Source organism: Brachypodium distachyon, chromosome 4 (genome assembly GCF_000005505.3).
Source record: "Brachypodium distachyon strain Bd21 chromosome 4, Brachypodium_distachyon_v3.0, whole genome shotgun sequence".
In the NCBI taxonomy this organism is placed as follows: Eukaryota; Viridiplantae; Streptophyta; class Magnoliopsida; order Poales; family Poaceae; genus Brachypodium; species Brachypodium distachyon.
Window position 1 is genome coordinate 14,081,632 of NC_016134.3, and position 12,734 is coordinate 14,094,365.

Below are 12,734 nucleotides of genomic sequence, written 5' to 3' on the forward strand. Positions count from 1 at the left end.
GGCGCCAATTAATTGGGAACTGAGGGAGTAGAAACTGAGTCTTACATAAGATCAAGTTCAAATCTACGATTGTTGTATGTTTAATGAGAGAGACTGATATTCAGTTCAAGTTTAATTGATAGGAGAGGGGATATGGTTTGAACTACCTGTAGCACCGCATAGAAAAATGCAATAACCCTACCAGGTCCAGACTCCAGAGGACTAACTTATTATCTCGTGTACAGCAATCATGTACGAGTCCCGTTTCGGCGTTTCCCAAAAGAGCCTGGAAGCACAATTTAGATAAGTACTTCTAATTGTTTTGTTCATGCAGCAAGTTTCGAAAAGAAAGTTGTTCACCCAACAAAGTAAAAGAAAAATGTTCATCCAGCTGCAAGTGTTGTGACATACGGTCAACTAGTAGATCCACACTGACAGCGTACAAATCTCCGCGATCAATCATTCGATCTGACTGGTGCGAATATAATGAAGATCAGGTGTCCCACGAGCTACCTAACATTACGATAAGGTATCGGGACCAAGGACAAAAATAAATAAATAAATAAACAAGGCAAGCAGAAGGACAATAATTGCTGGCCTGATGCTTGGATTAATCTGAAGTACGTGCACGTAAATTTCAAACCCTCTCCTTTGGCAGGGGTTATGGCAAAGTTATTCGAAACAGTTTTGGCAAAGTTAAGGCACACACGGATCAGCGACTCCACCACAACAAAGTTATTCGCAAACAGTTTTGCTTTGAAATTAGTTGTGATCAAATCATGCTCAGAGCCTAACTAGCCTTTCATCGATCGATACACTCGATCCCACTAAGCATCCAAAGCCACACTAAGTGATTAGTGGTGATAAACGTGTCACTTAATTGGCTTAATTCGCATGCCGATGGTGATCATGAAAGTCCTGCTTTGCTCTCCGGGCCACCGGGCACGTCAATGGAGTACTGTACGTCTATAGGGACCCCTGCCCCAGCCAGCTCCCGTGAAACGTGACACACGCGCACACAAAAGAAATCAGCTAGATGTGTGTGGAGTTGCAAGATTCCATCTTACTGGCTCTTGATGCCAGAATTCGATTTAAATAGCTGGGTGCCCGGGGCAGAGAGCATCTACTGATCGATCTCAGCAGTGCAAGACCCAAGGAGCTAAGCAGAGCACCCGGCAAGCCTTGATCCAAATAAAAGTTCAGCAGCTTAGAAGAACAGAGCTCAGAGCTCGGAGCAGAGAGAGCAATCATGGAGGGCGGCAAGTGCGACCACCCCGAGCACGCGACGGCGCCATGCCCGCCGCCGTCGCAGGGCCGCCTGATCACCGTGCTGAGCATCGACGGCGGCGGCATCCGCGGCCTCATCCCCTCCACCATCATCGCCTGTCTCGAGTCCAAGCTCCAAGTACGCACCAGATTCTCCATTTTTGCCAGCTAGTCTTCTTCCTCCTCCCGTAATTCTGTAATCGTAATCTGGACCGGATTGGTCTCAATTTGTTACTCAATTCGCAGGAGATAGACGGGCCGGACGCGCGGATCGCGGACTACTTCGACGTGATAGCCGGGACAAGCACAGGCGCGCTGGTGACATCCATGCTGGCCGCCCCGGGGGAGAACAAGCGTCCCCTCTTCGCCGCCAGCGAGCTCAAGGACTTCTACCTGGAGAACGGGCCCAAGATCTTCCCGCAGAAGAAGCTCGGGTTCCTCAACCCCGCGGCGAACCTCTTCGGCGCCGTCATGGGGCCGAAATACGACGGGAAGTTCCTCCACGACAAGATCAAGAAGCTCACGCACAACACCACCATCGCGGAGACGGTCACCAACATCATCGTGCCCACCTTCGACGTCAAGTTCCTGCAGCCCGTCATCTTCTCCACCTACGAGGCCAAGGTGGATCCCTTGAAGAACGCGCACCTCTCCGACATCTGCATCAGCACCTCGGCCGCGCCGACATACTTCCCCGCCCATTTTTTTAGCACCCATGACCCGGACCCGAAGGCGGAGGTGAAGGAGAGGGAGTACCATCTTGTCGATGGGGGCGTGGCGGCGAACAACCCGACGATGGCCGCCATGTCCATGATCACCAAGGAGGTGTTGCGGAAGAACCCAGACTTCACCCATGGAAACCCCGCCGAGTACAACAACTACCTCATCATCTCTATCGGGACCGGGTCGGCGAAGATGGCGGAGAAGTACACGGCGCCAGCGTGCGCCAAGTGGGGCGTGCTGCGGTGGCTCTACGACGGCGGGTTCACGCCACTCATCGACATCTTTTCGCACGCCAGCGCCGACATGGTGGACATCCACGCTGCCGTGCTCTTCAAGGCGCTCCGAGTCAAGGAGAACTACCTCCGGATCCAGGACGACTCCCTGGAGGGTGACACCTCGTCGGTGGACATCGCCACCAAGAAGAACATGGAGGCGCTCATCGAAATCGGCAACGGGCTTCTCCAGAAAAAGGTGGCCAGGGTCAATATCGACACGGGCATGTATGAGACCGTGGAAGGGGAAGGCACCAATGAGGAGGCGCTCAAGCGATTCGCCGTGAAGCTCTCCAATGAGCGCAAGCTGCGCCAGGCCACCCTCAAATCCCACTAGCCTCTGAAGAAGAGAGTGTGAGTCTGCCCAGAGTTGCTGTTATTGTTGTTGTCATTGTGATATTGTAAGGTAATACTCCTGTGAGTGAGATGAACATTACTCCTGTTAGTTAATTAAGCAAGAGGGCAAATGTGCAAATTTGGAAGGCGAGTTATTAGCCGATCTATGGTAAATTAAATTTGTGGTGCATATATAATTAATAAGCATATGTGTATGTTCAAGACAATGATTTGAATGAGCAAATTAAAATAAAAGGGAGCATATATATATTGCTAGGCTGGATGATACCGAGGAAGTGGTTCACGAGGCTGGATTGTCTCGTCCATACCCTGTGGAAGCTTCCTTTTCGAATTTTTTTTAATGATAATTAGTATTCCTGAAGGTGGAACGCATATGATTCTCTGGTTATAGTGTTTTTGGCTAAGGACAACAACCGTTGACAGTTGACACTAACCGATTAAATGCCGACGGCTGTTCTCCGCTTCGCTGTACCCATTTTTTGCTCTTAATAATGCTCATTTCGGATGAGATTTCAGAATATGTTGGTTCTTCCAGTGGGGGACAGACTATGTCATGCCGATTGACTCGGATCTTCCACCACATCACTACAACAATAGTAGAGAAAATCTTATTTTTTGACAACGTAAGTGAAAAAAAGATCTTTCTACGTAAAACGAGGAAAGCAAAACGAGCTCGCGTGATCCCGTCGAGCACATTGGCGTCGTCCGTGCTCGATCATGTGGTGCATAGGGAAATCAAGAGCTGTTTTACATAACTTTTTTTTTTGAGAGGAGCTGTTTTACATAACTGGGCCAGGAGTTTTCTCTGTGCGACCTGCCTACATGGGCCTCTGATTCCTTCATTTCACTCTGTCTAAACATGGGCTTGCTATAAAAAAGGAAAAACCAGTCATGGGCTCGCTCGAAAATTCCATTTGGTGCTGTGGTGATCCAGGGGTTCTAGTACAGGCCGGGTCTTTTTACATATGTCTTCTGTACCGTTGGCCGTTCTCATCTGGTCCGGCCCAATGTAGCTGCAGTCTCACCCTGTGCATTCGGTTTTCGGTTCGGTTCGGTTTATACGGTTTGTATACTTCGGTTCAATACGGTTACGTATAAAAATACTGTTCGGTTTCGATTATAACCATTTGATTTTGGTTCGGTTTCGGTTATAACCCAATTAACCAAAGTTGACGCGAATTTTTGAGCAACACATAAATTTTTGGCATGACCTATACTGAAATTACCACAAATGGACAAGTCATAATTCATAACACAATTCTGTTCAAGGCTTCAAGCACAGCCACACACATAGTTCACTAGTTCACTTCAGCACCACAAATGGACAAGTCACAATTCATAACACAATTCAGTTCAAGGCTTCAAGCACAGCCACACACGTAGTTCACTAGTTCACTTCAGCACCACAAATGGACAAGTCATAATTCATAACACAATTCAGTTCAAGGCTTCAAGCACAGCCACACACATAATTCACTAGTTCACTTCAGCACCCAGCCGGCAGCAGCAGTCACCCGGTCACCCCAGATCAGTCCAGAGAGATTATGTCATTGTCATCAACTTGGAGGCTTCACTTGATAGAATTGTGGCTAATGATGCTTGGTGTACTAGATTTCCGTTCGTATCAGGAATGTTGAACCGGAGCATTCAGATCACCGGCCTGTTGTTTTGTCCGTGGGACGCGGAATTAATCCGGTCTGTAAGTACAAGGGAGATCGACTTAAGAGATTTGAAGCTAGGTGGCTCTTAGAAGATGATGTTGACTCAGTGGTACAGAACGCATGGGAGATTGCTCGTCTGAAAGGGTGTCAAGGGGCTGCTGCACTGATCCGCTCGGTCTCATCTGATCTGCATACCTGGAGTCGTGATGTGCTTGGTGAGCTGCCTAAGAGAATTAAAAATCTGAAGAAAGAACTTGAGGAATGTAGAAGGGCTGTTGTTTCTGCTCATACTATTCAACGAGAACAGGTCCTTCGTTTCAAGCTGGAGCGTTTGGAGGAACAACATGATTTGTTCTGGCGGCAACGTGTACATGTTAACTGGTTGGCCAACGGTGACCGTAATACAGCTTTCTTTCACGTGGCTGCTTCTGAACGGAAAAAACATAATACTATACATAGGCTCAAAGGAGATGATGGTGTGACGGTGGAAGGGGAGGAGAGTTTACAGGACCTGGTATCTAACTATTTCTTTGACTTGTTTACCCCCTTGGCAGGCTTGGATAGTACACCGGCGACTTTGCATATTTCTTCTCGGGTAGCGGACGAAATGAATGAAATTCTTGATGCTCCATTTACAGCTGAGGAGATACGCAAAGCTCTTGATGGCATTGGGGACCTAAAGGCACCTGGTCCGGATGGCATGCCCGCCGTGTTCTATAAAAGGTACTGGAGTATGGTGGGTGAAACTGTTGTGCAGGAGGTACTTTTGTTGCAGGGGGGCAGTATACCGGAGGGGTGGAATGATACTGTTGTTGTACTCATCCCAAAGGTTCAGAATCCAGAAAGAATTAAAGACTTGCGCCCAATTAGTCTCTGCAACGTGGTGTACAAGCTTGTATCTAAGGTTCTTTGCTAACCGTCTCAAGTGTATCTTAGGGGATATCATCTCTGATAATCGAAGTGCTTTTGTCCCGGGCCATCTTATTTCGGATAACACCATTTTAGCATATGAGATGACACATTTCATGCGGAGAAAGAGAAAGGGTACGCCATATGCAGCTTTGAAACTGGATACGAGTAAAGTATATGACCGTGTCGAGTGGCATTTCCTTGAGGAAGTCATGAGGAAAATGGGATTCAGTAGCTCCTTTGTTAAATTGATCATGAATTGTATCTGTTCTGTCAAGTATCGTTTCCCTATAAATGCAGTCTGACGGATCAGATTATACCTGGACGTGGCTTACGACAAGGAGACCCTATTTCCCCATATTTGTTCCTCCTGTGTGTAGAATCTGGAATGCTGAGGAGTTTGGCTGTGTACGTGGAATTAAAATTTGTTCTTCGGCTCTGGCAGTAAACCATCTACTTTTCGCAGATGATTCTCTGTTGTTGTGGGAGGCTACTGAAGAGGGGGCGCACGCCATCAACCATGTCCTACAAGTCTATGAGCAGTGTTCTGGGCAGATGATAGACAGGAAAAATCTTGTATCTCGTTCAGTCCGAGTTGTTCTCGGAGTGGGCGTACTACCTTGCTGCATGTGTTGGGACTGGCAAATGAAACTGATGGAGGAAAATATCTCGGTCTTCCAACTTATGTGGGGCGTTCGAAATCAGTTTGCTTTGGTTATCTCAAAGAAAGAATCTGGGAACGCATTCAAGGGTGGAAAGAACGGTGTTTATCTCGTGCGGGTAAAGAGATTATGATCAAGGCTGTGGCCCAGGCCATCCCAGCGTATGCTATGCCGTGTTTTGATTTAACTAAAGGTCTGTGTGATTCGATTAGCCAGTTGATGGGTCTGACTACGGCTCAGTCGCCGGAGATTCTAGTTTCTCGTCGACCGGCCCCAAGCTGCTCAATCTTGTTACAAATAGCAGATAGGTGTGTCTTACTCCAGCTAGCAAGACTTTCCCTAGCATGCAGACGCAGCAAGTTAATATCACCGTAAAAATAGGACTTCGAGCTTTGGTCCTTTTGCTTACAAGACAAATGCTTCAGCCGGCAGCTCCTCTGACAAAGCATAACACATGCACTGAACAGCACAGCACACCCAAATCCAAGGCAAACCAATTTCTTTAAAAAATAAGAAAGAAAAGAAACAAAAAGAAAAATGATAAAAAAAAAGAAATTGCACGTGAAATTTTAAAAGTTTCACTGAATTTTATGTGCAATTTTAAAATTTGCAAGTGAAATTTTATGTACAATTTAAAATTTGCACGTGAAAATTTTATATGCAATTTTCTTAGGCTGGAACTATCCATTGCGTATTTCTAAACAGAAGAAACATAGACATCCCCTAAAACATGCCTCCCAACAAAAATAAACATGCCTCCCAACAAAAACAAACACCACACTACAACTTGCACGGGTCTCGAAGTATATCCAACGGACCACGGCGTTGACTGAAAACATATAATTTGGGAGACAAATGTCTCTACTGTGCAACTATGGTCTTCGGAATATGCAAGTCATTCAAAAAAAAATCAGAACCCAATAAATAAAATTATTGTGCAAAATACCTCGTGTTGCTATTTTATGTTAGAATAATACATACTCCCTCCGTTTCATATTAAGTGACTCAACTTTGTCTAAATATGAACGTATCTATATACTAAAATACGTCTAGATATTGTGAAACTCGGAGTGTGCAGTTCGTAAAAAAACAATAGGGGCTTAGAAAAACACGCATCAACCATTTGTGATAAACACAGTCCAATAAACTAAATAAATGAAATACAAAGAGGCAAACACATACTGTGTGCATTATTAATGAGTTGCACATGAAAAAAGCAAAAAAGAAATGAAAACAAGGAAACAATAAAAATAAAAAGAAGAAAGAGGAACAAAAAAACACAGAGAAAAATGGATTCGAACCTCCGACCCATATGCTAGAAGGACCCATATGCTAGAAGGTAACGCTGCTAATCACAATTCACAAAACACCAAACAAGCTAGCTGACGCAGTCTACATTTAATTGGACCTACTTTATCTGCTACACGTTCCCATCGACTGAGAAAAACGGTTTCTCAGGCGACTGCTACCTAGCCATTCCGAACTTCCGAAACATGAAGGAGGGCTTGGCTTCAGAGATCTCCATTCTTTTAATATTGCACTCCTCGCAAAGCAAGCTTGGTGACTTATTAATGCTCCAAATTCCCTGTGCGCTAAAGTTCTGAAGGAGAAATATTTTCCCTTGGGTGATATGATCTTTGCGGAACCTGTAACAGGTATGAGTTATGTTTGGCGCAGTATTCTGAAGGGCTTGGAGCTTATCCGCCAAGGTATTGTGATGAGAATTGGCAATGGTGAAAATGTGAATATTTGGACGGATCCTTGGATACCCCGTGGCGTCACCAGGAGAGTCTCCTGCAATCAGGGACATACTGTACTTTCGCGTGTTGATCTAATTGATCCGTCCACTGGAACTTGGGACAAAGAGCTTGTGCAGGATATCCTCCCACGTGATGATGCTGAAATTGTTCTGAAGATACCCATCTATAAAGATATGGAAGATTTTGCAGCTTGGCACTATGATTCTAAAGGTATTTTCTCGGTTAAATCTGCCTACATGGTGCATGTGTACTACCTCCGTCGTGCTGAAGAAGGATCCACTTCGGATGCTCCTGGGACTGTGGGATGGAAAGAGGAGACTTGGAAGAGACTTTGGAAACTGAAATGTCCTCCCAAAGTTCATCATTTCTTGTGGCGTTTTAGTCATAACTCACATCCAGTACGCAGAAATCTTGAACGCCGCGGTATGGACCTTGACACTCGATGTGTGGTATGTAGTACACTGTTTGAGGATGGATGCCATCTGTTTTTTAAGTGTCGCTTGGTTAAGGAACGTTGGCGGGCTCTGGAATTGGAAGATGTGCGTGTTCAACTTAGTTTGTGCACTTCAGCTTTTGACGTCTGCCATTCGATCTTGAAGCTGCCATCTGAGAAAGCCACTTTTGTGGTGGCTACACTTTGGTGCTGGTGGACGGAGAGGAATAAGGCCCTCCCAAGTGAGCATTTATTTTCGGTGGCTGAATTCCAATTCAATGTTCGACATTATGCAAACGAGTGGCTTTCCATGTTAACAGTGAAGGTAGACGTCCCACTGAGGTCTAACCAGCACTGGAGTCTTCCAGATACCCATGTTATAAAGTTCAACTGTGATGGTGCTTTCTCCCAGAATGAGCAGAAGGGTGGTCGGGGCTGCATTGCTCGGAATAATGTTGGGTCTATTGTTTTCTAGGCAGCGGGGGCTCTGGATCATGTCGCTGATGCACTCCAAGCAGAGACCGAAGCGATGATGCGTAGTATCCTATAAGCCGACCAATTGGGCATGAGAAGAGTTATCTTCGAGACGGATTGTCAAATCCTGCAGAGGGCGCTATCTACATCGGATTATGATGCAGCGCCGCTGGGAGCGATGTTTAGAAAAGCCAAATATATTCTCCATATGTCTTTCGTGTATGCTTCGGTCATGTTTTGTCCTCGGATGTGTAATATGCCGGCTCATGCTTTAGCCGCTTTGGGTTCGTGTGGGTCTCATGCCGGACATTTTGTGTGGCTTTTGACTCCTATCCGGAGGATGTAATCCGTCTGGTGGCCGGTGATATCGCTGCGCCTACAAGTTAATGGAATGGCTGCGTTCCTTTCAAAAAAAAAAACTTGGAGGCATCCAAGTTCTACAATTACACAGAAAAAAAAGATAAACAGTAAGAAAGGTTACATGATCAACAAAATAATGAAAATACACAACCGTTTGTTTTAGTACCTTCCTCTAGTTTGGTCAACTCTGCAAGATCAGCTTCAATGTTGATACACTTACAGCGCAACCAATCTTGCGTACATATCAAGGCTTGGAGTGTCATTGGTGTCAAAGAGCTTCTAAAGTCATCTAGAATACATCCACTAGTACTGAAAGCTGATTCAAAAGCAACCATTGAGATTGGTATTGCTAGCATGTCACGGGCCAATTTTGAAAGGACCGAAAAGCGAGCGGAATTAGCCTTCCACCAAGAAAGAATGTCAAAATCAGAAGATAGCTCCTCTATATCCTCCACTAAGTACTTGTCTAATTCAGTTCTGGTATTTGTACTAGAATCTCTATTACCAACTCGCATTGATCTCTTGTTGTACCGTGATCTCATAAGAGAATTTTCAGATGCATTTACACTAGCTTGAGATTGTGATATTGATTCACTAGTACTAGCAGTAGCAGTACCATATATTGCTTTGTATTCTTCAAACAAAGAGACAAATTCTTTGTGTGAAGAAGCCAAGATCCTGTTACCTATGATACTGCTGTACGTGTCTTCAATTAGGCCCTTAGAAAAATGAGATTCCTTCGTCCTTGCATCAATAATTAAGAGAATAACACTGAAGTTGGAGCCTTAGAGGGCATTAAGAACAGCAAATATATAGATATTGACAAAAGAGGTAACAATTTAATACCTAGGATCAAGGATGGCAGCAATGAATATATACTTGTTCATCTTCTCCGGATCACCCCAATACTTCTCATAACTATCTTTCATCTTGGTAGCCATGTTTTTAAAGATTATATCATCACCACAGATCACACGATCACTCCATTCACCCAACAGAAAATTCACAGCAGCAATCTCTTCCAAGAAGGTATTTGCTGTAATGTACTTGGTGTCAGAAACCTTATCCATGAGATCATAGAAGTGTTGAAGGAATTCTTTAAACTCACGAATATACACCCAATCATCATAAGTTGGAGGACCCCGCTCGTCAGGAGCACCACTACCAGCCTTAGGTCCTGGACCAAACTTATCTAACTCAGTTTTGTAGTTGGGATCATGAAGTGCATATTGCTCAAATGCCCTCTCAAATTTCTCAGCGGTGTTTAGCATTACAAATGTAGAGTTCCATCTAGTGGACACATCAACATTAAACAAACCTTTGATGTCTACCTTACTGAGTTCAACACACTTCTTAAATACTTTCAGCCTCATTGGGGAGGCTCTCACATACTTGATAGCATTTCTAATTCTGTTTACAGGATGGCACATTATCTTTAGCCCATCTTGGATCACAAGATTAACAATATGTGCCACACACCTCATGTGAAGATGCTGACCTCTTGCAAGAGTACAACCCCTATTGGTCAAAGACCTCTTCATGTAGGCTAAGCAAGTTCATTAGAGCTTGCATTATCTACGGTAATAGTGCAGACTCTATCAATACCCCAGTCAATCAGCAGTTTATCTAATGCTTTCCCAATTTCATCCCCTTGGTTTCCATCTACCAAGACAAAGCTAAGTTTTTTTTTCTTAAGCCTCCACTCTAAATCAATGTAATGTGCAGTAAGAACCATGAAGCTTTGCTGTTTTTTTTATGTCCATGTATCAGTGGTGAGGCAAACAGTTTGATGGGAATCCCTGAAATATTTTCTAAGCTTAGTTTTCTCAGCTTCATAGAGTGCAATGATATCTCTATACATTGTTGTCCTAGATGGGACAACAAACCTAGGGCAAGCTTTGGACATGAAGTGCCTAAAACCTTCTTTTTCTGCAAATATGAATGGCAGCTCATCCACCACTATCATGCGAGCAAATGCTTCCCTAACCTCTCTCATTATATTGCCAAGGAACCATAGAAGCAGAATTACCATCAAGACTAACTTGGAAGTTAAGCTCAGTTTGGTTGCGAACTGACTTCTCAGGATTTTTTTGGCAACTCTTGAAATGGTTATTTAAAGAAGCCGTACCAGCATTTGTGGAGTTGCAGCCCAGTTCTTTATTGCAATACTTGCCGTTAGCACGATCTGGATTATCTTCCTGAACTTTGAAGTGCTTCTATATCTTCGACCTCTTGACCCTTGCTTTCGTGACAGCCTTACTCTCAGGTGTAACATCAGCTGCAGGTTGAGAAGCTCCATTGCTTGCATCAGTACCAGTGGCACCGGCACTATGTGGTATGTTGTCAGTCTCGGACATCTGAAAAAACACAAAAATGTACATGCTTGTGGTCAAGTGTCCACTCTCAGTCTTATGCAAATTAGATCCTAAACATTAAACAAGAAAGGAAGAGATTACATTGCAAGATTCAGCCAATTCCGTCTTCCTTGCACAGGTTCCACGCTGCCCGGTTGCCGCGCCTGGCTAGGACTCGGCGGCGCCTCCCGGTCGCCGCGTCTGGCGCTGAGGCTGGTGGCGGCGGCGGCTCGGTGGGAGAGAGGGAGTGGACTAGGCCACTGGGGCTTGGGGTTGGTGGCGCGCGGTGGCGGCTCGGGCGGAGAGAGGGAGTGGACTGGGCGTCTGGGCCACTGGGGGCTTGCCGGCTTGAGGTTGGTGGCGGGCGGCGGTGGCTCGACCTCTCGAGGCGAGAGGAACGAGAGGAAGGAACGAGCCTACTACTGCCCCGATTAGATGTCTCCGTGTTCGTGGGAAGTTGGGCTGGGTTGGCCGGTTCGTGGTGCGGTATGGAACCGAACGGCGAATGAGGTGTCTCCGTGTCTGAGTTTTTCGGTTTAACCGAAAACCGACGGTTTCTAACCGGAAAACCAAATCCGATTCGGTTAGCTGTTTGGCTACCTGAACCAGAACCAAAAACCGAGAAAACCGGATTTTCGGTTCGGTTTCGGTTATTTGCTTCCTGTTTTCAGTTTTCGGTTCGGTTTTGCACAGGTGACCTCGATCTCTTAAAGCATCGAACCCAGTCAGGCGGCTACCAGACTCGCGTCGGGCTCCCCAAGAATAGCTGGGCCGGGAGTTTCTCTTTGCGACAAGGCCTCCATGGCCTACATGGTAGCATCCTCTCAAAAAACGTGATGGCTAGCACGGCATGCAAGAGAGAGACTGGTCCCAATGAATGGATGAGTGGGTAGATGTCTACAGCTCAGCTAACTTCGTGCATTGTTCTAAAAAAAAAAGCTAACTTCGTGCATGCATTGGAGACGGCCTAAGAGCATCTCTAGCAGTTACCAAAAACGGTCGGCCTGAGACGTTACCGAAAACAGGCGGCCCGAATTCTGTTCTCGGTTTAGGGCCAAAAAAAAAACCATCCCGATCAGATACCAAAATGCGACCCGAAACTGAAACACGAGATCGGATTAACAAAACGGCCCGAAACGAGCTCGTATATCTACGGTTCGGAGGGGCCGTGTCGGTACCAAATCCGAACCACATCGCCACCCCAAACCATCGTGCCGCCGCCCCAAGCCACCGCAATGAGGCCGCATTCAACGTCAAGCGGACGCCGCGGCGGCCGGACGGTTTCCCTGCGTGGGTGGGGAAACAGGACCACCGCCGCCGCTGACGCCGCCCTCACCGCCAACAAGCGCCGCCGCTTAGGTGCCTGCCGGCGGGGGATGCTGAGGTGGTTCCACCACCGCCACCTCAGCAACGAAGCCCGTCGCCGGTGGGAGGTGTACCTTGAGGAGGAAGCGCAGAGGGCAGCAGCGGCGCCGCTGCCCGCGCCGTCAACGCCATGGGAGGAGGCCGAGTCCTCCCGCGCTG

At 46.2% G+C, this 12,734-nt stretch overlaps 1 protein-coding gene and 1 long non-coding RNA gene across 2 annotated transcripts; one reads left to right on the forward strand and one right to left on the reverse strand.

The window, feature by feature from the left end:
* The first annotated feature begins 1,006 nt into the window (after window positions 1-1,006).
* LOC100834245 (patatin-like protein 1) lies at window positions 1,007-2,828 on the forward strand. Its single transcript, XM_003577307.4, has 2 exons — window positions 1,007-1,384; window positions 1,492-2,828. Exons 1-2 carry the CDS (start codon window positions 1,229-1,231, stop codon window positions 2,575-2,577), a joined length of 1,242 nt encoding a protein of 413 aa, XP_003577355.1. The 5' UTR covers window positions 1,007-1,228; the 3' UTR covers window positions 2,578-2,828.
* Window positions 2,829-11,057: 8,229 nt separating this feature from the next.
* LOC112268892 lies at window positions 11,058-11,347 on the reverse strand. Its single transcript, XR_002960391.1, has 2 exons — window positions 11,313-11,347; window positions 11,058-11,213 (listed from the first exon to the last, which is right to left on the reverse strand). It is a non-coding gene; the product is annotated as an uncharacterized LOC112268892 (long non-coding RNA).
* Between the last annotated feature and the right edge of the window lie 1,387 nt (window positions 11,348-12,734).

Coding starts and splice junctions, on each gene's coding strand:
- LOC100834245 (XM_003577307.4), top strand. CDS start 1,229: ATGGAGGGCGGCAAGTGCGACCACCCCGAGCACGCGACGGCGCCATGC. Junction 1,385..1,491: donor GTCTCGAGTCCAAGCTCCAA/GTACGCACCAGA, acceptor CTCAATTCGCAG/GAGATAGACGGGCCGGACGC.